Raw genomic sequence first — 24,926 nt, forward strand, 5'->3', positions numbered from 1 at the left:
TCTCTCAAAACAGCCCTGTCATCTCAACTTTGAAGGTTATTGCTCCTAAGAGTCTCATCAGGCCTATGTCCACTGCACAGAATCTTTTGGCAGAATGCTTAGGAACTTCAGGATGCCCTCTACACTGGCACCACAATTAAAGTCAATCATAGAATTTTGGCACTAGAAAGTTTGAGACTACATAGTCCAGAAACCAAATTTTAAAAGTATAAGGAATTAGAACTGGTCAGATGTCAGAGACTACTCCCCATACTTCCATAATATATCACAGTTCCTTGAATTCAATTAAGGATAGGTTTTTGCTTTCACACTCTGAGCAACTCCTAAGTTCCTAAAAGATAATTTTTCTTAAAAACAACAAGATAAAAGACTATAAAGATATATACATGTTGATTTCATGTGGAAGGTTACTTACCATAAATACCAATTCAGCATAGTCAATCAGGAAATGAAAGAGGTATATTATTAATGGAGTCTGTAGGAGAAAAACAAACAAACAAATTAACTTAAATCTTACTATTATCAGTTTCAAGAGTAGTAAAGGTATGAGGTAAACTTTAATTCTAAGGCATACAGAATAGCCAAGGGGAACTCCACAGTGGACCAAGATTGCTGAACTCATAAAATAAACTGGGAAATGTTTTCCCTTCTTCTGTCTTCTGAGATGTTTTATATCTCATTGATCTCTTTTTTTTTTTCTGTTTTCTATCCTTTTCTCTCCAAGCTTTAGTCTAGATATTTTCTACAGATCTATCTTCCAGATCATGAGTCATCCCTCTTTTTTTCTCAAAGATTTATTTTTTTATTTTTTGTTTATTTATTTTTGAGAGAGCAAGAGTAAGCATGCATGCATGGGGGAGGGGCAGAGAGAGAGGGAGACAGAGAATCCCAAGCAGGCCTCGAACTCATGAACAGTGAGATCATGACGTGAGCCGAAATCAAGAGTCGGGCACCTAACCACCCAAATGTCCCAAGATTTTATTTATTTTTCAAGTAAACTCTACACCCAATGTGGGGCTGGAACACACAACCCTAAGATCACGAGTCACATGCTTTACTGACTGAGCCAGTCAGGTGCCCCATGAATCTTTAGCTTTGTGTAATTGGCTGTTAACTGTGCCTATTGCATTCTTAATTTGCTATTATGTTTTCCAGTTCTAGAATTTCCATTTGATTCATTATTATATATTCCAGTTCCCTGGAGAAATTCTCTACCTCGTCACTTATTTTGTGTGCATATTAATCACTGACCACAGTTATCTTACAGTCTAAGTTTGACAGCTCCAATATCTGAATCGCCTGTGAATCCGTAGTGTCTATTTATTTTTCTCTTTTATTATGCTTGGTAACTTTTGGTTGAATGATGGATATTATAGATATGAAAAATTTTAGAGGTTCTGGACAAGGCTATTTTCTTCCAGAAGGGATTTCTTTAAATTTCTGGCAAGCAATTAGAATAGAATAGCATCACCTTAATCTAATTAGTTTAGCTAATTAAGCTAGATGTGTGTGTGTGTGTGTGTGTGTGTCTGTGTGAGAGAGTGAGAGAGAGAGACAGAGAGCATGCACAACTTGGAAAAAGGGGCAGAGGGAGGCTCCACTCTCAGCATGGAGCCCTATGCAGGGCTCAATCCCACAACCCTGAAATCACGGCCCAAGCCGAAAACAGGAGTCGGATGCTTAACGGACTGAGCCACCCAGCGCCCCTTTATTTTTTTGTAATATCTATATGTCATTTACCCTTATTCCTTCCTTCAGTGTAGTCCTTCGGAGGACCCAACTGGAAGCGAAGATGTTTACCAGAGCCCTGCCACCTTGGTTGGCCATGCATTTGATTTTGTTATTTCTCCAGCACTGTGAGACTTCCAATAGCTCTACTTAGCTCCTTAGCCTCTTAACAGCCAATTTCTGTTCTCTTTCTCTGCCCTCAGCCTATGCCACTTACAAATTGATAAATACATCAAAGAGAAAGCAGCTCAGACTGTCAGTCTCACATTTTGTATTTTCCTCTCTGGGATCTCAGCCCCTCAATAATCCTGGCTATCTTGATACTTTCCAATACCATCAAAGAGATATTTTTTTCTATTCATCCTCCTTTCCTAGTTTTTCTTTGCAGGAGGGTTGATCTGCTACTATAAGCCAGTTCACCAATCCACCAGAACCAGAAAGATAGTGCATGACTTGGTTTTAGTGAGTTTTTGCTGGTGACTCAGGAGCACCTCTTTCCAACTCCCAATCACTTGCAAAAATATATCCTGTAATATTGCAAAGGTCACTAACAGGCTTTTTAGCTAGTGTAGTAGAAAGAACAAGGCTTTGGGGTCAAACTCAGGTTTAAATCCAGGTTCCACCTGTGTACTTTTCCCTTCCAAGCCTTAGTTTCCTCAGCTATAAAATAAGAATAGCCACCTATTTCAGGGTACCTGGGTGGCTCAGACGGTTAAGTGTCCAACTTTGGCTCAGGTCATGATCTCGCAGTTTGTGGGTTCGAGGCCCACGTCGGGCTCTGTGCTAACAGCTCAGAGCCTGGAGCCTGCTTTGGATTCTGTGTCTCTTTCTCTCTCAAAAATAAACATAAAAAAAAAGAAGAAGAATAGTGACCTTTCACAGGGTTCTTGGGAGGAGTAACTGGTAATGGGCACAAGTGCTTAGCACAGTGCCTAACATACAGTAAAACCTCAATATGTTAGCTACCTGAGATCAACTTTTTACCTCCTTTTGAAAACAAGGGCATCAACTTTGCCTTCCAAAGTTCTAAAAGAACCAAACGTTTTACAACTGTCTACTAATGGATTCTTTTTTGCATTTATCTTTGTCAGTAAGAAGTAGTAACTTGATATTTATATTACCAATAGCCTGCTTTCAAAGTGCTTTGATGCTTTAGATAGTTTAAGTGGCACTAAGTAGGTCTCAGAAATGACAGAACAAATAGTTCTCAAAAAGCCTATCAGCAAATGGGCTGGTTTCCATAATGAACTAACATGTCCACAGTAGTTTAACTGTATATCATATTATTATAGAGAAGTATACAGTGAATATAATTTGTCTTCATGCTACATTTCCATGTGAGTGACCATTCCCAGTCAGGGTAGGGTAAATTTTGAATGAACTCACAATTTTATGATCATTACTTGGCTAAACACAAAATAGAAACATTTGTTGAAGGTAGTCATAAAATCTAATGTGGTTGCCACAATTCTCTTTTTCTCTCCTGTGCAGATTTTTCTTCTCCCCTTTAACATATTCTTACTTTTCCCTAAGAACTAGATGGTAAAATCAGCTGAAGATTAAAAAAAAAGGCAAAGGAATGATGAACTTTCTCTTCCAAAGTACTCTTTTCACTTGGCTTGATATAATTTTTTTCTTTTTCTTTTATTTCGGAGAGAGAGAGAGAGCACAAGTGGGGGAGAGGGGCAGAGGGGCAGATTGAGAGAGAGAGAGAGAGAGAGAGAGAGAGAATCTTAAACAGGCTCCACACTCAGCACAGAGCCCAATGCAGGCTCAACCCCATGACCCTGGGATCATGACCTGAGTCAAAATCAAGTTGGATGCTCAACCGACTAAGCTACCCAGGCACCCTTAATTTTTTTTTTTTTATGTTTATTTATTTTTGAGACAGAGAGAGACAGAGTGTGAACAGGGTAGGGGCAGAGAGAGAGGGAGACACAGAATCCAAAACAGGCTCCAGGCTCTGAGCTGTAAGCACAGAGCCTGACGCGGGGCTCAAACTCACAGACCGTGAGATCATGACCTGAGCCGAAGTCAGCCGCTTAACCGACTGAGCCACCCAGGCGCCCCCAGGCACCCTCAATTTTATTTCTTTATGCTTTATTATTTAAAGAAACTATATTGAAACACAGGTAGCTCTTGATTTAAGAACATTGAGCTTACAAGCAAATTAACCCATATTCAGGAAAGAGGAGCAAGGGACTCCGAGTTTGAGGTCATCCCCACTACGTTTGGGGGAAGCAACTGTTCACTCCCCAAGAGGTTATCTTACACAAGTATAGAGAGTTAACATGGCTTCTTATAGCAGGAAATTACTATCTCATACCATTATCCCCTTTTACTTATATGCGTGCGCGCGCGCGCGCGCGCACACACACACACACACACACACACACACACACACACCCCAGTAAGGAGTAAGAATATGTTCTAGACTCCCTCACTATAGCTAAGAACGCATTTTCCCAGAGAAACATTTTAAATAATGGTTAAATGGCTAGATACAGCTCTTCCATTCATTCATTTGACATATTCTTTCTGACAAGACTATTTCACATCTTCCCCTGTCCTCAACCTCCAACTTCCCTCCCCACTCCTCACTGTCATCTGACAACTTCATTTCTTATTTCACTGAGAAAAGAAACAATTAAATGAGAACCACCTTATTTTCCCACTACCCACTGACCAACATCCTTTATCTATACCTATATTCTCTCTTATTAACAAAAGATGAACTTCCTTTCTTCTTACCTAAAGTCAAATCCTCCCCTTATGAACTGCATCCCATTCCTTCCTGCCTCCTCAAAGACAATGCTCATTCAATTATTCTCTTCCCTACATCACCAACTTCTCTATCCACAGGATTATTCCCATCAGCAACCATATACACAGATTCTCAATTTTTTTTTGCTATTTTATTATTTTATTTTAGTAAGTTTTGAGAGTTTTTACATGTTTTTTTAAAACAGATTCTACACCCAATGTGGGGCTTGAACTCCCAACCCTGAGATTAAGAGTCACATGCTCTACTGACTGAGCCACATGTTTCTTTTTTTTTTTTTCACTGAAGTATAGTTGACACACAATGCTACATTAGTTTCAGGTGTACAACATGGTGATTCAACAAGTTTATATATTATGTTATGCACCCCACAAGTGTGGCTATCATCTGTCACCATACAATGCTATTATGATACCTCTGACTACATGCCCTATGCTGTCCCTTTTATTCCATAATTGAAAGCCTGTATCACTCCTCTTCACCCATTTTGCCCATCTCCCCCACCCCACTCCACTCCACTCTGGCAACCATCAGTTTGTTCTGTATATTTATGGGTCTGTTTCTGCTTTTTGTTAGTTTATTCATTTGTTTGGGTTTTTTAGGCTCCACATGTAAGTGAAATCATATGGTATTTGTCTTTGTCTGACTTATTTCACTTAGCACAATACCCTCTAGGTCCAACCGTGTTGCTGCAAATGCCAAGATCCCATTCTTTTTTATGGCTAAATAATATTCCAGTGTGTGTGTGTGTGTGTGTGTGTGTGTGTGTGTGTGTGTGCGCGCGCGCGCGCACATGCATGCACGCGTGCTTCCACATCTTGGCCATTGTAAACAGTGCCACAATAAATATAGGGCAGATTCTTTAAAACTTCATGAGGTATCTGCCTTCAGCGGATATCTGCCATACCATTTGTCTGCCCTCCTTTAGAGCAAATTCCTTAACAAGATTGTCTATTGTCTATCTTCTCAAGAGAAAGTCCAAGATGTAAGCCACAGTGTCTTTTATAACCTAATTTAGGAAGTGACATACCATTATTTCTGCATATTTTTTTTTTCAGTCATACAAGCCAACTCTGGTATGATGTGGGAGAGGACCACAAGTGTGAATATCAGAGGTAGAAATCTTTGGGGGTCATCATGGAGGCTGGCTATCACACAAGGTGATTACATCAAGTTCCATGTTTGTTTTTTCAGTTGTTAGTTTCTTTCGTAATATGAAATTTATTGTCAAATTGGTTTCCAAGTCCCATGTTTTCAAATACCATCTGTAGGCTGACAGATCCCAATTTTAAACCTCCAGTCAGAACCTCTCTTCTTGAGTTTCACATTTGTATAGCCTGTTGCCTTACCATTGTCATTTGGATGTCTTCAAACTTAATATGGTGAAATCTGAACTCTTACTTCTTACCCTCCTAAAAATGCTCCTCCCTCAGTATGCCTCATCTCATTAAATAACCTCAGTTATTCAGTTGCTCAGGACAAAAAACCTGCTATTCTTGAATCATATCCTTGAATCTTCTCTTGCCTTCGTATCTCATATCAAATCTATTAACAAGTCTACTTCTAAAAGTATAACCAGAATTTAATTACTTTTTTAAAGAATCTAATCACTTTTCACCATCTTCATTGTTACTACACTAGTCCCAAGCCACCATCATCCTGCTTAGACTACTGCATAGGCATCCTTCCTAATCATTTTCCTGCTTCACCTCTTATCCCTAGAGTCAATTCCCCTTACAGTATCTACAGCAATATTTATCAAATGTAAAATAAATATGATCACTCCTCTCCTGGCTTAAAAGTCTCCATGTCTTCCCAGCATAGTAAAAACAAAATCTAGTTGCTACCGTGGGCCACCAAGATTAGTGAAGGATCTCAAGATGGCTGGGCAAAAACTTTCTCTAATAGGCATTTACTGAGTAGCCCTTGGAAAGATCATACCCTGAGACCAAAAGACCACTGTTAATTCCCTAAAGTCTTGGAATGAGACCCTTATAACCACACTGGCTACTCTACCTAAGAATCCACCTGCTATCAACTGGGCTTATACAAGGCCAATGTGGTAAAGGCTGACTTGGCAAATGACTTTGAGAAGTTTAATGCCCTGAAGGCTCGTGTGCCAGGATGCTAAGAAAAAAGATGTGAAAAGTTGTGCTGAGTTTTTACCTCTCTCCAAGGCCAGGATTGAGAAATACGAGAGAGCTAGAGAAGATGAAGAACATAATTCCATTTGAGCAAATGACCACTGAGGACTTGAATGAATTCTTCCTAGAAACCACATTAGATAAGAAGTATCTCAATTTATAAGAATTTATAAATTTGAGTCTAGGAGGAAGCTCTGGTCTTCATATTATAAATTTTGGACATTAAAAATAATTACACTAAAAAAATAATAACACTAAAGATAGATAGGTAGGTAGAGAGAGAGAGCGAGAGGGAGAGAGAGAGAAGAACCAAACTCCTAACCATGTGTATAAAAAGTGCTACATAATCTGATTCCTAACTTTGCATAATTTGTCTCTATTATTCTCCTCTTTGTTCATTCTGCCTTAACACTTGCCTTCTTTATCCACTCACAAATGCCAAGTGCATTCCCAAATCAGGGCCATCATAGATGCTATGATATGCTGGCTTCATTTAGATCTCTTACTCAAATTTCACTTCTTCAGAGTGCCTTCCCTGAACACACTATCTAAAATAGTGACACATACATGACTTTCACTCTCTTTTTTTTAACATTTATTTTTGAGAGACAGAGAGAGACTGAGTGTGAACAGGGGAGGGGCAGAGAGAGAGAGGGAGACACAAAATCCGAAGTAGGCTCCAGGTTCTGAGCTGTCAACCCACGAACCACAAGATGATGACCTAAGCCCAAGTCAGACACTTGACTGACTTAGCCACCCAGGCGCCCCAACTGTCACTCTTTTTTTTATTATTGAGTTTATTTTGAAAGAGTGAGTGAGTGCAGGAGAGGGGGAGAGAGAGAGGGAGAGAGAGAATCCCAAACAGTTTCTATTGTGTCAGCATGGAGCCTGATGTGGAGCTTGATCTCACGAACCATGACATCATGAACTGAGCTGAAACCAAGAGTCAGACACTTAACCAACTGAGCCACCCAGGCAGCCCTGACTGTCACTCTTTATCCCTGTACCCAGTTTTATTCTTCTACATGTACTTACTTACCATTTAACTGAAATCTCACTTTTTTTTTTAACTTTAGTTTTATGGAAATATAATTAGTATAAAATAAACTATATATATTTAAAGTATACTTTTTTAATGTTTATTTATGTTTTGAGAGACAGAAAATGTGAGCAGGGGAGGAGCAGAGAGAGAGTGAGACAGAGGACATGAAGTGGGCTCTGTGCTGACAGCGCAGAGCCCAACATGGGGCTCAAACTCACAAACCATGAGATCATGACCTGAGCTGAAGTCAGACGTTTAACCAACTGAGCCACCCAGGAGCCCCTAAAGTATACAATTTGATAAGTTTTGGCCTATGTATACACCCATGAAACCATTACCACAACCAAGATATTGAATATATCCCAATTCCCAAAAGTTTATCAATTTGACTGTTCATCCCAAAGAACCAACTTTGTTTCAGTGATTTTCAATATTGTTTTCCTCTTTCATTTGTTTTCACTTAGATCTTATTTCTTTTATTCTGCTTACTTTGAGGTTAATTTATCTTCTTTTCCTAATTTATTTTTTTTTAAGAACAAGGCAATTTTATTTTTTTAATTTTAATGTCATTTTTAAAATTTATATCCAAATTAGTTAGCATATAATGTAACAATGATTTCAGAAGTAGACTCCTTAATGCCCCTTACCCATTTAGCCCATCCCCCCTCCCACACCCCCTCCAGGAACCCTGTTTGTTCTCCATATTTATGAGTCTCTTACGTTTTGTCCCCCTCCCTGTTTTTATATTATTTTTGCTTCCCTTCCCTTGTGTTCATCTGTTCTGTGTCTTAAAGTCATCATATGAGTGAAGTCATATGATATTTGTCTTTCTCTGACTAATTTCACTTAGCATAATACCCTCTAGTTCCATCCACGCAGTTGCAAATGGCAAGATTTCATTCTGTTTGATTGCTGAGTAATACTCCATTGTCTATATATACCACATCTTCTTTATCCATTCATCCATCAATGGACATTTGGGCTCTTTCCATACTTTGGCTACTGTTGATAGTGCTGCTATAAACATGGGGGTGCATGTGCCCCTTCGAAACAGCATACCTATATCCTTTGGATAAATACCTAGTAGTGCAATTGCTGGGTCGTAGGGTAGTTCTATTTTTAGTCTTTTGAGGAACCTCCATACTATTTTCCAGAGTGGCTGCACCAGCTTGCATTCTCACCAACAATGCGAAAGAGATCCTCTTTCTCCGCATCCTCACCAACATCTGTTGTTGCCTGAGTTGTTAATGTTAGCCATTCTAACAGGTGTGAGGTGGTATCTCATGGTGGTTTTGATTTGTATTTCCCTGATGATGAGTGATGTTGAGCATTTTTCCATGTGTCGGTTGGCCATTTGGATGTCTTCTTTGGAGAAGTGTCTATTCACGTCTTTTGCCCATTTCTTCACTGGATTATTTGGTTTTTGGGTGTTGCATTTGATAAGCTCTTTCTAGATTTTGGATACTAACCTTTTATCTGATATGTCATTTGCAAATATCTTCTCCCATTCTGTCAGTTGCCTTTTAGTTTTGCTGATTGTTTCCTGAGCTGTGCAGAAGCTTTTTATTTTGATGAGGTCCCAGTAGTTCATTTTTGCTTTTGTGTCCCTTGACTCCAGAGACATGTTGAGGAAGAAGTTGCTGTGGCCAAGGTCAAAGAGGTTGTTGCCTGCTTTCTCCTCGAGGATTTTGATGGTTTCTTGTCTTACATTTAGGTCTTTCATCCATTTTGAGTTTATTTTTGTGTATGGTGTAAGAAAGTAGTCCAGGTTCATTCTTCTGATTGTTGCTGTCCAGTTTTCCCAGCACCACTTGCTGAAGAGACTGTCTTTATTCCATTGGATATTCTTTCCTGCTTTGTCAGAGATTAGTTGGCCATACGTTTGTGGGTCCATTTCTGGGTTCTCTATTCTGTTCCATTGATCTGTCTGTTTTTGTGCCCATCTTTTCCTAGTTTCTTAAGGTAGAAACAGAGGTCATCAGTTTGAGACCTTTCTTCTTTTCCAATATAGGCATTTAGCACTATATATTTCCCCCGAGTACTGCTTACTGACATCCCACATATTTCAATAGGTTGTGCTTTCATTTTCATTCAGTTCTAATACTTTCTAATTTCCCTTCTGATTTCTTCTTTGATCCATGGGTTATTGAGGAGAATACTTAGTTTCCAAATATTTGGGGACTTTCCAGACATCTTTCTGGTATTAGTTTTTTATTTAATTCTATTGTGGTCAAAGAATATACTTTCTATGACTTCATTCCTTTTAAATTCATTAAGCCTTGTTTTATGACCCAGAATATGGTCTATCCTGCAGATGTTCCATGTACACTTGAAAAGATTATGTGTTTTGCTGTTGTTGGACAGAATGTTCTATAAATGTCAATGAGGTCAAGTTGGTTGACATGCTATTCAAGGCTTCTACAGCCTTGTTGATTTTGTCTGCTTGTCCTATGAATCCCTGAGAGAAGGATATTGAAACCTCTGACTATAATTGTGGATTTGTCTATTTCTCCTTGCAGTTCTGTCAGTTTCCATGTATTTTGAAACTCTGTTATTAGGTGCATACACATTAGGATTGTTATGTTCTCTTGAGAATTGGCCCCCTTATCATTATGCAATAAACTTCTTTACTTCTGGTAATATTCTTTGCTCTGAAATCTGTTTTCTTTTTACTAACTTTTTTTTTTTTCTTTGTGCTCTCAGAAATAAGTACCATGAGGCCAAGGACCGTGTCTTGTTTCGCATCCCTAACACCTACCAGGGTAGCTGGCATTTGGTATGTACTTAACAAATCTTTATTAAAAGACAGAAGGAAGGGAGGGATTGGAATACATCTGTAGATACAGGACTAGGTACTAGGAATACTTAATGAAAAGGTGCCAGTACCTGTTCTGAGGAACATATATCATACTAGGTAAAACAAGTACAGAGGCAATTTCAAGAGTATGACATGAGCCATTAAAAGTATAAGCACAAGATGCTTTGGAAGATGTTCAGGAAGAACGGTTTCTAGAAGGAGGTAAACTCTAAGCTAATACCTAAATAGTAAAGCTAATCACAAAAAGAGGGAAGAATAGCCTTCCATAAGGAGACAAGAGTATGAGCAAAGAAACACAGGTAAGAGAGAATACAGTGCTGGAGCATTATGAATGTATGTGAGAACTCTCTCAGGGAGTTCCTATTCTGTCTAGAAAACATACTGCCCAAGGCCTCCTCCACACTGGGCCCTTGTGGCTAGTGGGCTATGCTTTTATATGCCCACACATATCTGTTCCCAATAACTGAATTGTGTGCTTATTAAGAGTCTTAAATTGTCCCTGTTTCTGCTAGCTGCTCTTATTATTGTGGCTCAGTTAGACAGTAATACAAGCTAACTAATATGAATGCAAAAGCCTGTTGTTATTTCCATGAGAACCAAGCTGAATGCTTTCAAAATACTAGACAGAAAAAACAAACAAACAAACAAACAAATTTGTTCTCAAAGTATGTATGAGGGAGACAACTGTAAAACTGAGGGGTTAAAATTTCAAATTAGAAGACTTGTACTTGAAAACGATGTAACCAATAATAATGGGGAGGTGAGAGTGGAAAGAAATGTGGTTAATGTGGTAAGCAGGGCCCACAGGGCTTTGTATACTCCCTAAGGTGTTTGGATTTTATCCTGAGTTCAGTGGTGAGCTGACAAAATCAGATTCACATTTCAGAAAGATGACTCTGACTGCAGAATTAAAAGTAAAGGAGCAAGACCGAATGGAGCAAGACTCGTCAGGAAGCTGTTGCAGGAGCCCACGCAAGGATGATGGTGACCTAACAATGACTTTAGCATTCTTAAGAACTAATTTTATGGGTTAAACAGGCTTTTGTGACTTTCTAAGAAACCAGCATTGCTAACACAGTTTTCATGGAAAAGCATGTTTCAAAGAACCAATTACAGGCCAATTAGCATACAACTTATTTGTGCACTGGGAACCGTTTACAATTTATTTGCCAATAGAAATGGTAACTTCTACAGAAGTCTCATCTGCTTCCGCAAATCACAATCTTGATCTGGATCATTTCCACTGCAATTGTGAAACCTCCTTCTTATGCAGAGGACATCTAAAAAAGGTCTGTTTCTAAATATGATTTTCAAAAATAGATTTTTTCAAATGTTTGTACAAAATGGAGGTTAGGCTTTGGTATTTGTGACTATAAACTACTCTTAATACCCAGAAAAGAAAACAAGAACACTTACTTCATGAAATACTGCTCCAGAATACGGAGACACTCCCAAGTCCAACAGTGAAAGGCCTTCAACCACTGAAAAGTAAGACATCCAAGTTCACTTCACTTCATCCAAGTTCAGAGACATATGCAGATGGCCAGAGACCAATGTATTAGATACTCCCAGGAACAAGAAGGGCCTCACAGTTTGTCCAACCCCCTTTACCTCAATCCCAGCAAGTGGCTTTAAATCTTGATTTGAGCATTTCAGATGACATGAAACTTTTTTCCATACAGAGCATCTATTTTCACTGTGGGGCAGCTCTCAGGAGAAAATTTTGTTAAACTATGAGCTTTCTTTGATCTCACTGTAGTTTCCACCCACTCTAAAAAGTGTTTCCTTTATGTATATTTTGCCACATTCCCCAAAATAATAAGACAACATATTAGAAGTTGAGAAATGTTGTCCCTAGTGTGGGGAAATGGGCACTTTCATATGTTGCTTGAGTGACATTTGTATTAAATTTTCTACAGGGAAATATGTACTTTTTAAGTACTTTTGACACTGAAATGATTGTTCTTAGGGCAATTTATCTAAGGGAAATAACTGTATGTTCATTATGGTGCTCAGAGCATTAAAAAAATAAAAATAATTCCTTGGGACGCCTGGGTAGCTCAGTCAGTTAAGCGGACAACTTTGCCTCAGGTCATGACCAGCCCCACATTCAGCTCCGTGCTAACAGTGGAGAGCCTGCTTGGGATCCTCTCTGTTCTCTCTCTCTCTCTCTCTCTCTCTCTCTCTCTCAATCTCTCTCTGCCCCTCCCCCACTTGTGCATTAGCTCTCTTTCTCAAAATAAAAAAACTTAAAAAAATAATCCCAGGGGTGCCTGGGTGGCTCAACTGGTTAAGCATCTGACTTTGACTCAGGTCATGATCTTGCTGTTAGTGAGTTCGAGCCCAGCCCACCTCGGGCCCTGTGCTGACAGCTCAGAGCCTGGAGCCTGCTTCGGATTCTGTGTCTCCCTCTCTCTCTGCCCCTCTCCACTCTCACTCTGTCTCTCTCTCAAAAATAAGTAAATATTAAAATAATAATCATCATCTCAATGTCCATTAATAGAGATTTATCTAAATAAATTATGATATGTATATATGTGGATGTGTGGATAGATACATAGAAACATTTCATAGTTAAAAATCATACTATGATATAAATGAATATAAATAAGTGGATGAGCAAAGAAAGCTCTTCCTTACAGAGAACTATAAGTATCAAATGTAGAAGGAAAGATGGAAATAGAAAATCACCATTTGGGAGACCTCACAGTAATAATTGTGAAAGGCAAGATCATCAAGGGATACTAAAATCAGGGAGAAAAAATATGATGAGAATGCATATTTGCAAGGGGGGAAATAATTTTATATGGACAAACTTGGCACTCACTACCTTAATTGTGTGACCAAAGTTAACATCACCAGTAATAACGTTGGGACAGTTCACACTATCAACATCAAGTACCTCCTGAAATGATTCACTGAGATGGGGATAAACACTTCTGTAGTCCGTATGCCAAAAATGTGGTACCCTTGCCAAAAATGTGGTACCCTGGCCAAAAAAGCATAATTTCAATCTAATCATGAGAAAACATCAGGAAAACCCAAATTGAGAGACAAAATAGCCGGCCAGTGCACTTCAAAAATGTTAAGACTGAGGGGTGCCCTGGGGGCACAGTCAGCTAAGCATCTGACTCTTGATTTCCGCTCAGGTCATGATCTCATGGTTCATGAGATTTGAGCCCCATGTCAGGATCTGCACTGACAGCTCAGAGCCTGCTTGGGATTCTCTGTCTCCCTCTCTCTCTCAAAATAAATGAACTTAAAAAAAATTAAGACTGAGGAAGTGTCCCAGATTGGAAGAGACTAAGGATACATAATAACTCAATGCAGTGTGGGATTGTGGACTGAATCTTGGACCATAAAAATGACATTACTGGTATAATTGATAAAATTCTAATAACAGATTAGTTATTAGTATTGTATGAATAATAATTTTCTGGGCTAGGTCAGTGTACTATGGTTATGAAGGATGTTAACATTAGAAGAAGTTGAGTACCGGGTAAACAGGAATTCTGTACCATTTTTGCAACTTTTTGAAATCTAAAATTATTTCAAAATTAAGAGTTAAAATAAAAAAGCACATTACAGATATGCATTTACTAAAAGAAAGATGGCCATGAAATACTCTTAAATGAAAAGCAGGTCATAACACAGTATGTCAGTATGATCAAATTTTATTTTAAATACTTATTTTAAATATTTATTTTAAATAAATATTTTAAATATTTATAAGCCTTGATCCATTTAATTATTTGAGAGAAAATGAATATGTATTCAATGAGAAATGCCTCAAATTAAACATAAACCTTAGGCATTAAACAAAATAAATAAAAATTTAAAATACAGCAACTATCTCTGCTGATAAGATTACAGAAGATGTTTAGTTTCTTTTACCTTTTCTTCATTTTCTGAATCTTTAGCAATGAGCACTATTTCATAATTATTAGAAAGAAACAGGAAACAGAAACAGAAACAGGGGGCGCCTGGGTGGCGCAGTCGGTTAAGCGTCCGACTTCAGCCAGGTCACGATCTCGCGGTCTGTGAGTTCGAGCCCCGCGTCAGGCTCTGGGCTGATGGCTCGGAGCCTGGAGCCTGTTTCCGATTCTGTGTCTCCCTCTCTCTCTGCCCCTCCCCCGTTCATGCTCTGTCTCTCTCTGTCCCAAAAATAAATAAAAAACGTTGAAAAAAAAAAAAAAAAAAAAAAAAAAAAAAAAAAAGAAAGAAACAGGAAATTTAATTTTAAAAGAATGAGTGAAGAATAAGAAAAAACATAAACGGACACACAAAAAACTATAAAAGGTATGAGCTTATATATGCCTAAAATCTCAGAAGTACATGTAAGAAACTGATATACGTAAGAATCTGGTCCCTCCAGGGAACACAAGTGGGTGGTTATAGGAAAGTGGTATGGAAAGGTGCCTTTTAATCATATAGCCTTTTGCACCACTGGTTTCTCAATCCTGTGATAGAATTACCTATTCAAAGATAAATAAAACAAAATCAAAGTTACAAAGCCTGTTCCAAAAATATATATTTATAATGAGTGGGCCTTAAATGGACCCACCCTAGAAGGAAACTTAATCAGTTACAGAGTTCATACTGGCTGTTAAAATAAAAAAAGCTATTGCTCAAGACAGCTATAACTGGTCCTTATACTAGGACCAGAAAGAAATTTGCCCCACGGAGCCACATAAAGAGGTTGCTGTGTAACACAACTATTCAACCCTTCACTAACAGCTTAACTGGAGACCCCAGGAGATGATTCATCAGGCCACTTCACAGGGCAACTCCCCACCTAAGTCAATGGCATCCTACCACAGAGCAGTAAAAGCAATTCAACAGAGGACCAGTAAGATGCTGTCCATAGACATCACTCTCCACTGGTTTAATCCAGAGGGAGATTGCATACTTTTTAGGCAATTGTCTAAAATGTAATTTCTCTCAGATATGCTTTTGCTAGGATATTGTACACCTCAAAATTTGTTAATGTGTTTTCTGGCAAGTGCTTAGAATGTGGCACTGCTATCATGATGATTAAATATGACCTCATATTACTTAATAAATAATTGATCTAAGGAAATAGTTAACCTCATGGAAACTTTAAAAAACAAACAAACTATCATTTACTCCCACCATCTATAACATTAAAAAGTGTAGGAAGAGCATCAACTCAAAATATTTTTACTTGAATACATTGATATTTATGATGAACTTATAATGTCATTACTCTGGTGCACATGATTGAAAACTTTGGCATGGTCTGCAGTACATTTGGGAACATCTGAATTACAGAGTAACAAAATCCTCTAGAATGTGATGGTGAATTTACTCCATGTATAAAAGAAAAACCAGGGCCCCAAATTCTAACATATATAACTATGTTCCAATAATATTTTGCTGGGAACATTTTAACATAGGTTTCATAAAATGTCTGTTTGGGGAGAAAAACAAAATACTCAAAACAATACAAAGAACTCATAGCTTTAAGCCATTCTTTTTCCTAGAGTACCCCCCAAAATAACACCTGTAAAAAGTACACCAGATAAATTGAATAAAATTTCAGCTTCATGGGATTATTATCCAACAACTAATGCTTCAGAATAGTTGACCATAAAAACTAATTAATTATTGCTGACTATTCTAAAATACAAGGGTTTTTTTTATAGGGTCTCAACTCTTTTTTTTTTTTTAAGATTTTATTTTTAAGTAATGTCTATACCCAACATGAGACTTGAACTTACAACCCCAAGATCAAGAGACATACTCTACCAACTGAGCCAGCCAGGCACCCCAATAAAGTATCTCAACTCTTTTTTTTTTTTAATGTGTATTTATTTTTGAAGGAGAGAGAGACAGAGCATGAGCGGGGGAAGAGCAGAGAGAGAGGGAGACACAGAATCTGAAGCAGACTCCAGGCTCTGAGCTGTCAGCACAGACCCCAACGTGGGGCTTGAACTCACAAACTGCGAGATCATGACCTGAGCTGAAGTAGGACGCTTAACCAAATAAGCCACCCAGGTACCCCAAGTGTCTCAACTCTTAACTGATAAATCCCATGAAGTAAAAATTCTTATTTAGTTACCTTTACATATTTTTCTTATGAGTGATAATAAAAACATATTATGTAGCATAAGACAAACATTGTCTGGGGCGCCTGTCGGTTAAGCTTCTGACTTCAGCTCCGGTCATGATCTCGGGGTTCATGCGTTTGAGCCTTGTGTCGGGCTCTGTGCTGACAGCTCAGTGCCTGAAGTCTGTATCACATTCTGTGTCTCCCTCTCTCTCTATGCCCCTCCCCCACTCACGCTCACTCACTCGCGCTTTCTCTCTCTCAAAAATAATCATTAAAAAAAAAAAAAAAAAAAAAGGCAAACATGGTCTTTGAGCTTCCCATATCAAGAAGGGCATGCATTAAGCTTGTTCAAAATAAGTAGTATCTATATTTCTAGCCCAGAAGACCCAAGAGACAGTGTCATTCCCATAGCAATGAACACACCTAGCATCCAGAACTTGCTTTCTAAATAACTTTTTTCAATAAAAGAAACCAGGATTCCTTGGAGAAGTGGTCAATTCCAGGGCTAGACCAAGAGAAAAATAAGGTAAGACTAAAGCATCTTGTGGTTCCAGAAAGTAATGAAGTATTAAAAACACCAGAACAAAACAAAACAAACAAACAAACAAAATAGTGAGGAAAGTATGTCCAAGGACAAAGGAGTCAACCTGAAAGAGGTTGCAATGGCCAAAGATTTTGAGCATCAAAATAAAGATAATATGGATTATAATCCAGAGAATAAAATAAATACCTATAAGTCCATACAGATGTTAAATAAATAAGGAAGAAGGGACAACTCTTCCTTACAGAAGATTCCAATTCATAATGAAGAAGGAATGAGGGCAATAGAAAAGTCATCATTAGAACACCATAGTAATGACTGCTGCAGGCAAGATCATCAACCCATAAGTGCAAAAAGTAGTGAGTAAAAACTTTAGAGAGACACAAGATATATACAGAGCCCCTACATATATCCCCCCAAATGTTTATAAATTAAAAAGGGAAAATAGTAACTTTACAGTGGAGAAACCAGGCAGATACTATCATAACCAAGGGATTAAGGTTAACACCATCAGTAATAAGCCATTTCAATATGAGGTACCTCGATCCAATACATTGAGAAGATCACATCATTTCAGTGGGACTTTTCCCCAAAATCCACGATCTCAATCTTACTATGAGAAACATTAGACAAACCCAAATTGGGAGACATTGTTTGTACAATACTTGACCAGTATGTTTCAAAAGTGTCACAGTCATAAAAGACAAGGCAAAGCTGAGGAACTCTCACCAATAGAAAAAGAATGAGGGCCCACCACCAAATGCAATATATGATCCTAAATCAGATGCTGGAACAGGAAAAGAATAGTGGGAAAATGGTAAACTCTGAGCAACTACAATTTGTTTAATGGTATTATATGGACATTATTGTCTTAGTAGTGTCTTAGTTCTGACCAATGTACTCTAATTATGCAGGATGTAAACATGAAGGGAAGCTGGATGAAGGGTATACATGGCATCTCTGTACTATCTTTGCAAATGTTTTGTAAATATAAAATTATTTCAAGTAAAAAGCTAAAAAACAAAAAAAGTAGTGGTATCCAGTCTCTGGATCCCACTGCCAATTTGCAGGAAACACAATGAACACACAAATATGTTAAACTGAACCATGAATATACAATCAGTAAAGTCCAAACTATGGGAAACACTAGAGGTCAAATGGTCTGGGTTCTTCAACAGATAAGAAAAGGATGGTATGGATGGGGACCTTAAAGATTAGGGGAGACTTAAACCACATATAAAAACGTTTAAGGGCAACACTAAGCTATAGCAACTAGGGACACTCATTAGAGCAATAAAACAAAGAGGATGTAAAAATGTCATAAGTATAGGGATGCCTGGATGGTTCAGATGGTTAAGCATCCAACTCCTGATTTCAGCTCAGGTCATGATCTCATGGTTCATGAGTTCAAGTCCCATGTCGGGGGCTGTGCTGACAGTGTGGAGCCTGCTTGGGATTCTCACACTCTCCTTCTCTCTACCCCTCCCCGGCTTGTTCTCTCTCTCTCTCTAAATAAACAAACAAACAAACAAACAAACTTAAAAAAAAAAAAAAAAAAGATGTCATGGGGGCACCTGGGTGGCTCAATCAAACATCTGACTCTTGGTTTCAGCTCAGGTTATGATCTCACAGTTTCATAAGTTCAAGCCCCACGTCAGGCTCCAAGCAGACAGTACAGAGCCTGCTTGGGATTCTCTGTCTCTCTCTCTGTACCTCCCCAACTTGCACTGTCTCTCTCTCAAAATAAATAAATTAAAAAAAAAAAAAAAAAGATGTCATGACTATAAAAGTCAGGATAATGGTTATTTAATGAAGGCGCTGAGGGGCTGTGCCTAAAATGGGGCATACATAAGGGCTTCTGGAATAAGTGACAAAGTTCTGATTCTTGATTTGGATGATGCCTACAAATGTGTTTTGCTTATAATAATTCACTGTGCAATACATTGTTGTGTGTGGTTTATTAATTCTCCATTTTGTTTAACAATAAAAGTTCTGGTTTTTTTAAAGTAGTGCTATCAGAAGTGTTCTTCCTGACCCTGACCCTCATAGCTGCATTGGAGGTGGGTTTCTAAATAAGCACTTATAGCTTGGGCTCTACCCTAAACTCAAGAAGCTAAGCCCATATTGATTCCTAATCATTAGAGCAAAGGCTGAGGAATATATATGATTAAAAAATATATATGATATATTTGATTAAAATATATGATTAAAAAATATATGATTAAAAAAAAAAGTTCCAAAATTATTTCTGACAGATTTCTATGCAAGATGGTATAGAGTGCACTCTGGCGGAACAGCAACGCCTAAAGACTGCCAGCTATTCACACAAAACATTATGTATGTGACTTAATCTCTCTGTGCTTCCATTTTCTCATCTATAAAATGGGGTATTTACACATAAAACTATTTACATCTTAGGGCCATTGTGGTGATTAAATTAGTTCTTAGACATATCTAAAATGCTTAGAACAGTGCCTGTCATATAGAAAGCACTATATTAGTGTTAGTTACTGTCTGAGAAGCACATGCTTGCATTTTTGTCAAGTAGAATATTTATATAAATTTTAGTTGGACTACCAAATAAACTGATGGGTCTGTAGAAATGAATGACATAGAAAAAATGTCTTTCCTATTATAATGGGTATCCGTTATTTTCACCTACCCAGGATCAATTTCCCCCTCTTCTGGTAATAGCACTCTGGTCTTCCTATAGGATGCCCCCTCTTCCATAGTTTGGAAGGTTGTCCCCTCTCCAAAGACGTAGATAGACAGATATTATTTTTAAGGTTTTATTAAGTAATCTCTACACCCAACATGGAGCACAAACCCACAATCCCAAGATCCAGAGTCACACGCTCCACCAACTGAGCCAGCCAGTAGGATACATATAATATGTATATGGATACATGACTTAGGCTGACCACAGTAATTGGCTTAAGAATTGGCATATAACCCAAATAAATTCAATGTGACTCAATTCCAAGGCTTTCGTTATGTTTGTTGAAGAAAAGTCACTCTCCTTCCACTGGATCTGACACTGTGAGGATATAAAAGTCAGAGACTATTGGGGCCAATCTTGCCAATACCCAAGAAGAGCCCTCCTGAATGCAGTCAATGCCAAGACAGAGAAAGAGTTAGTCATGATGAGATCATTGAGTCTCTGTATCTAGCTAGATTTGAAGTCACCATCTACCCTGCCTGAATTGTTCTGTTATGTAGGCCAATAAGTTCACTTTTTATTATAATTTGCGCAGTTTGAGTTTGGATTCTGTCATCTGCACATGAAAGAACTGACAACATGCCAAGTTAAAACCCTTCAGATATTTGAAGAAAAGAATCATCTCCTCCAAGTTTACAACTTCTCATTTATTCCCATTAAAAATCACTCTATGGTTACAGTCAAGCAAAATCTATTTGGATTCACAGTCCTTCACCCAAACAACTGGTCACTCAAAAAACTCATGTGGAATGAATGAATGTCATGTGAAACCAGAGGGGCTCCTACTTCAATATTTTTAAATGCCTGCCTTTTAGGGTTAAATACAATCACTTGCTTTTTAAAATATCCCGTCTTAAAGTATACTCTGAAGACAAGTGATACAGATGTACCAACCCCGCTTAAAACAGGACAAATAATTATCCTGACCCCATCAGATTCAGATAGGTGATTAGCAAATCTCCCTCTAGCTCTGACACTGGCCCCAAGCTCCAGACCTAAACCTCTGAATATCATACTATCACCCTATACATACATCAAACACTTAACTGCTATCCTTTCTAACTCACCTATTTTAGCCAATATCACAATTGTTCTCCTGATTATTTAGATTCAAAATCCTAGAATTAGCTGTTTTGGCTTTCGTTATTGTGCTAAGAGCTTAAACATGGATTATCTCATTTAATGGGGTACATATTATAACTTCCTATTTTACAGATGAGAAAAATTATGTTGGAGATCATACAGATATATGTAGAGAAGCAAAAGAAGACTCAAACCCTTTTAAAGATCCCAGACCCTGTGCTCTTAATCATCATATTATATTGCCTCATCTTAGGATCCTTCACCCTGCCCTTCCTATATGTAATCAGATCTTATGTTTTCTTTTCTTCAACATTTATTTAATAGTAACAATGTAACTAATTACTCTATGCAAGGCACAAAGGATTCAGTAATGAGTAAAACAGTTTTGGCCTCCAAGGAACTCATAGTACAATGGAGAAACCAGATATAAACAAATAATTATAATAAAAAGTGAAACATACTCTTAATAGAAGTATGTATAAAGTGCTAAGAGAACAGAGGAAGGAGGGCCTAATACTGCCTTGGGGCTTTTGGTAGCCAGAAGAAAGCAGGAACCAAGTGGCTTCAACCCAAACAATTCAGTTTGTTCAACAAATAACTATATGCAAATATTATATGCAAGGATTATCAAGTGTAAGCTCTCACCATCACACATAAGAATTACTACTACCTTTATCACCATTTGTCAACTGGGAAACCTGGGCATATTACTTAACTTCTCTAAATTTTGGTTTCCTCATCTGTAAAATGGGGGAAATAACACCATCTAACACACGGAATAACTTGGGGATCAGAGGCTTACCATAGTCTTTCATATATAGTATTTTTAGAAACCTAAGCTTGAATTATTCATAAAACAACCATTCATTATGCCATTCCCCATTCCAGAATGTCTATGGGATAACATCAAAACTCTAGCATTTAAAGTTCAGGGACACAAAGAGAATTTCTGGGGTGCTGTTACTCCTGTAATGTTTTGTTTTATGATCTGGGTGCTGGCTAGGGGTGCTGGCTACATGTGTATACAGTTTATAAAAATTCACTGAGTTCAACACTTATTATACGTGCATTGATGTACACTGTACTTAAAGTAAAGAAAGTTTTTTTATAAGTCTTAAATTCTGGCCCTAACCTAACCCCTACCCCATTTCTCCTTCACTTTGTACATTTTGCACCCTTCAACATTTTCTTGGTCCTGTTTACCTTCTGCTACCAGGAATTCTTTCTCTAATCTCCCTTTCCAAATTCTACATCCCTCAACAGTTAGCTCACAGCCCACATCCTTGGGAAACTGGAAAAAGAGAGGACACTTCCTTCAGGGTTGAAACTCCAAGAAAGGAACTGGATGTACACGGGAAGAACATTTTCCAAAAAGGATTATAACTATCTGTCTCTCCCAGTAGCCTGTGGATCCTTCAGCACAAATTCTCACTGTAGGCACTGGTATAAAATAGTGGATGAAGAATTTAAGAAACAGTAGGAAATGCTGTAGTACAAGTCCCAGACCGAGAACACGCGTCTAAGCACACCCACTCACTCTACTGGCTTAGGCAAGATAGGTCCCCACACTCAGGGAACCCCTCACACACTATCCCATACCCCAGGGAGCACCACCTACAATCCCTCACCAAAACCGAATCACCTCTGCAAATCCCAATCCACCCAGCACGCCCTTTTCTTATATGTATCCTTTCTCAGGCCACGCCCCTCTGCTCAGGACCCGAGGGGGACACACCCCCTCAGCTCCCCACGCCTCAGGTGAGTAGGCCCCTGGGGCCCAAACCTGGCCCCACAGTCCTACGCCCCCTCCCCTCGGCAGCCCCGCCCTCAGGCTCCGCCCTCCCACCCTCCCCGAGGGCGCCAGAGCGGGTCAATTCCCTCAGAATCTCGTGCTTGAGGCCACTGCCCCCGCCTCCCATTCACTGAGGCCAGGAGAGCACAGGCGGGGCCTGGCCACCTACTCCACCCAGTGGCCTCACCTCTCTTCCAAGAACTCAGTGGGGACACCACCTCCACCCGTTCGGAAATGAATTCAGCCAGACTGGAGCGGAACAAGGCCGCCCGCACGGTCACGGCCACTACCAGCACCAGAGCCAAGGGAGCCGCCATGATAGCTGGGGTGGGCGCGCAGGCGGGGAGGGAAACGTGAGGCGGAAAAGCCTCGCGACCTGTGCGCCACCCTCTGTAGTTCCGCGGCCAGGCGCGCCTTGCTGCTGCCACCGGAGCACCCATACTGGGGACTACCACTCCCAGGAAGCCTTGCGGTGAGATGGGGCGGGGCGACGTAGAGCGGGGCTTCTCAAGCTTGTAGTAAAGGGTTGGGCGACGTCTCTTAAGAGAGCAGGTGTTTCGTAAAAGCGCTCGGCGCTGCTAAGTAAGCAGGTGAAGGCGTGTCTTACTAGAATAATGAGCAAGTTTTGAGGAGTTGTTAATTTCACTCTTTTGTGTACGTTTTAAATGTTAGGATGTTTCCCTTTTATGTTTTAAAAATAATATTAAATATGTACTCATTTATGTATTCTGCAATTGTTTATTGAACACCAAGTATACGCCAGGCACTATATTGGGTTTTGAGGACACTTTTTGGAGTGCTCTGTTTGCTCTGCAGCCTTGAACAAGTTGCTTAATCTTTCTGTGCCTCAGGTACCTCATGTGGAAAATAACGCTGCATGTTAGCCGGTCCTTATGAGCTAGCCAGAAAGGATTGAGGAATGTTTAGAAATTTTGCTGGTCGCTTTTAAAACACAGCCATTATCAAAAATTAAATTATATAAACTTACAATTAAATAAGTTATATTAAAACAAGTTAATAAATACTCAAAACTTATTACTTACTTTTTTACTACACTTTTGTTTTATCTGTGCTTTTTTTTAATTTAAATTTTTTTTAATTTACATCCAAATTAGTTAGCATATAGTGCAACAATAATTTCAGGGGTAGATTCCTTAGTGCGCCTTACCCATTTAGCCCATCCCTGTTTTTATATTATTTTTGTTTCCTTTCCCTTATGTTCATCTGTTTTGTCTCTTAAGGTCATCATATGAGTGAAGTCATATGATATTTGTCTTTCTCTGACTGACGAATTTCACCTAGCATGATACCCTCCAGTTCCATCCATGTAGTTGCAAATGACAAGATTTCATTCTGTTTGATTGCTGAGTAATACTCCATTGTATATATATACCACATCTTCTTTATCCATTCATCCATCGATGGACATTTGGGCTCTTTCCATACTTTGGCTATTGTTGATAGTGCTGCTGTAAACACTGGGGTGCACGTGCCCCTTCGAAACAGCATACCTATATCCTTTGGGTAAATACCTAGTAGTGCAATTGCTGGGTGTAGGGTAGTTCTATTTTTAGTCTTTTGAGGAACCTCCATACTGTTTTCCAGAGTGGCTGCACCAGCTTGCATTCCCATCAACAATGCAAAAGAGATCCTCTTTCTCCGCATCCTCGCCAACATCTGTTGTTGCCTGAGTTGTTAATGTTAGCCATTCTGACAGGTGTGAGGTGGTATCTCATGGTGGTTTTGATTTGTATTTCCCTGATGATGAGTGATGTTGAGCATTTTTCCATGTGTTGTTTGGCCATTTGGATGTCTTCTTTGGAGAAATGTCTATTCATGTCTTTTGCCCATTTCTTCACTGGATTATTTGGTTTTTGGGTGTTGCATTTGATAAGCTCTTTCTAGATTTTGGATACTAACCTTTTATCTGATATGTCATTTGCAAATATCTTCTCCCATTCTGTCAGTTGCCTTTTAGTTTTGCTGATTGTTTCCTGAGCTGTGCAGAAGCTTTTTATTTTGATGAGGTCCCAGTAGTTCATTTTTGCTTTTGTTTCCCTTGACTCCAGAGACATGTTGAGTAAGAAGTTGCTGTGGCCAAGGTCAAAAAGGTTGTTGCCTGCTTTCTCCTTGAGGATTTTGACGATTTCTTGTCTTACATTTAGGTCTTTCATCCATTTTGAGTTTATTTTTGTGTATGGTGT

At 38.8% G+C, this 24,926-nt stretch overlaps 1 protein-coding gene and 1 pseudogene across 2 annotated transcripts in view; one reads left to right on the top strand and one right to left on the bottom strand.

Annotated features, from left to right (window-relative positions):
* PIGU (phosphatidylinositol glycan anchor biosynthesis class U) overlaps window positions 1-23,077 on the bottom strand; it is an 83,228-nt gene extending 60,151 nt beyond the window's left edge. Inside the window, exons 1-3 of one of the 2 annotated variants that reach the window (XM_060616026.3) lie at window positions 22,910-23,077; window positions 11,931-11,995; window positions 416-475 (exon numbers count right to left, since the gene is read on the bottom strand). In XM_060616026.3, the coding sequence (XP_060472009.1) occupies window positions 416-475; window positions 11,931-11,995; window positions 22,910-23,039 (255 nt within the window). In that variant the 5' untranslated portion in view covers window positions 23,040-23,077. The remainder of the gene's footprint in view (window positions 1-415; window positions 476-11,930; window positions 11,996-22,909) is intronic. The other variant, XM_078444139.1, reaches the window with a different exon arrangement.
* On the top strand, window positions 5,769-6,817 carry LOC132667328 (ATP synthase peripheral stalk subunit d, mitochondrial pseudogene; annotated as a pseudogene).
* Window positions 23,078-24,926: the final 1,849 nt, after the last annotated feature.

The sequence above is a fragment of the Panthera onca genome, chromosome A3 (assembly GCF_046562875.1).
Source record: "Panthera onca isolate mPanOnc1 chromosome A3, mPanOnc1 haplotype 2, whole genome shotgun sequence".
In the NCBI taxonomy this organism is placed as follows: Eukaryota; Metazoa; Chordata; class Mammalia; order Carnivora; family Felidae; genus Panthera; species Panthera onca.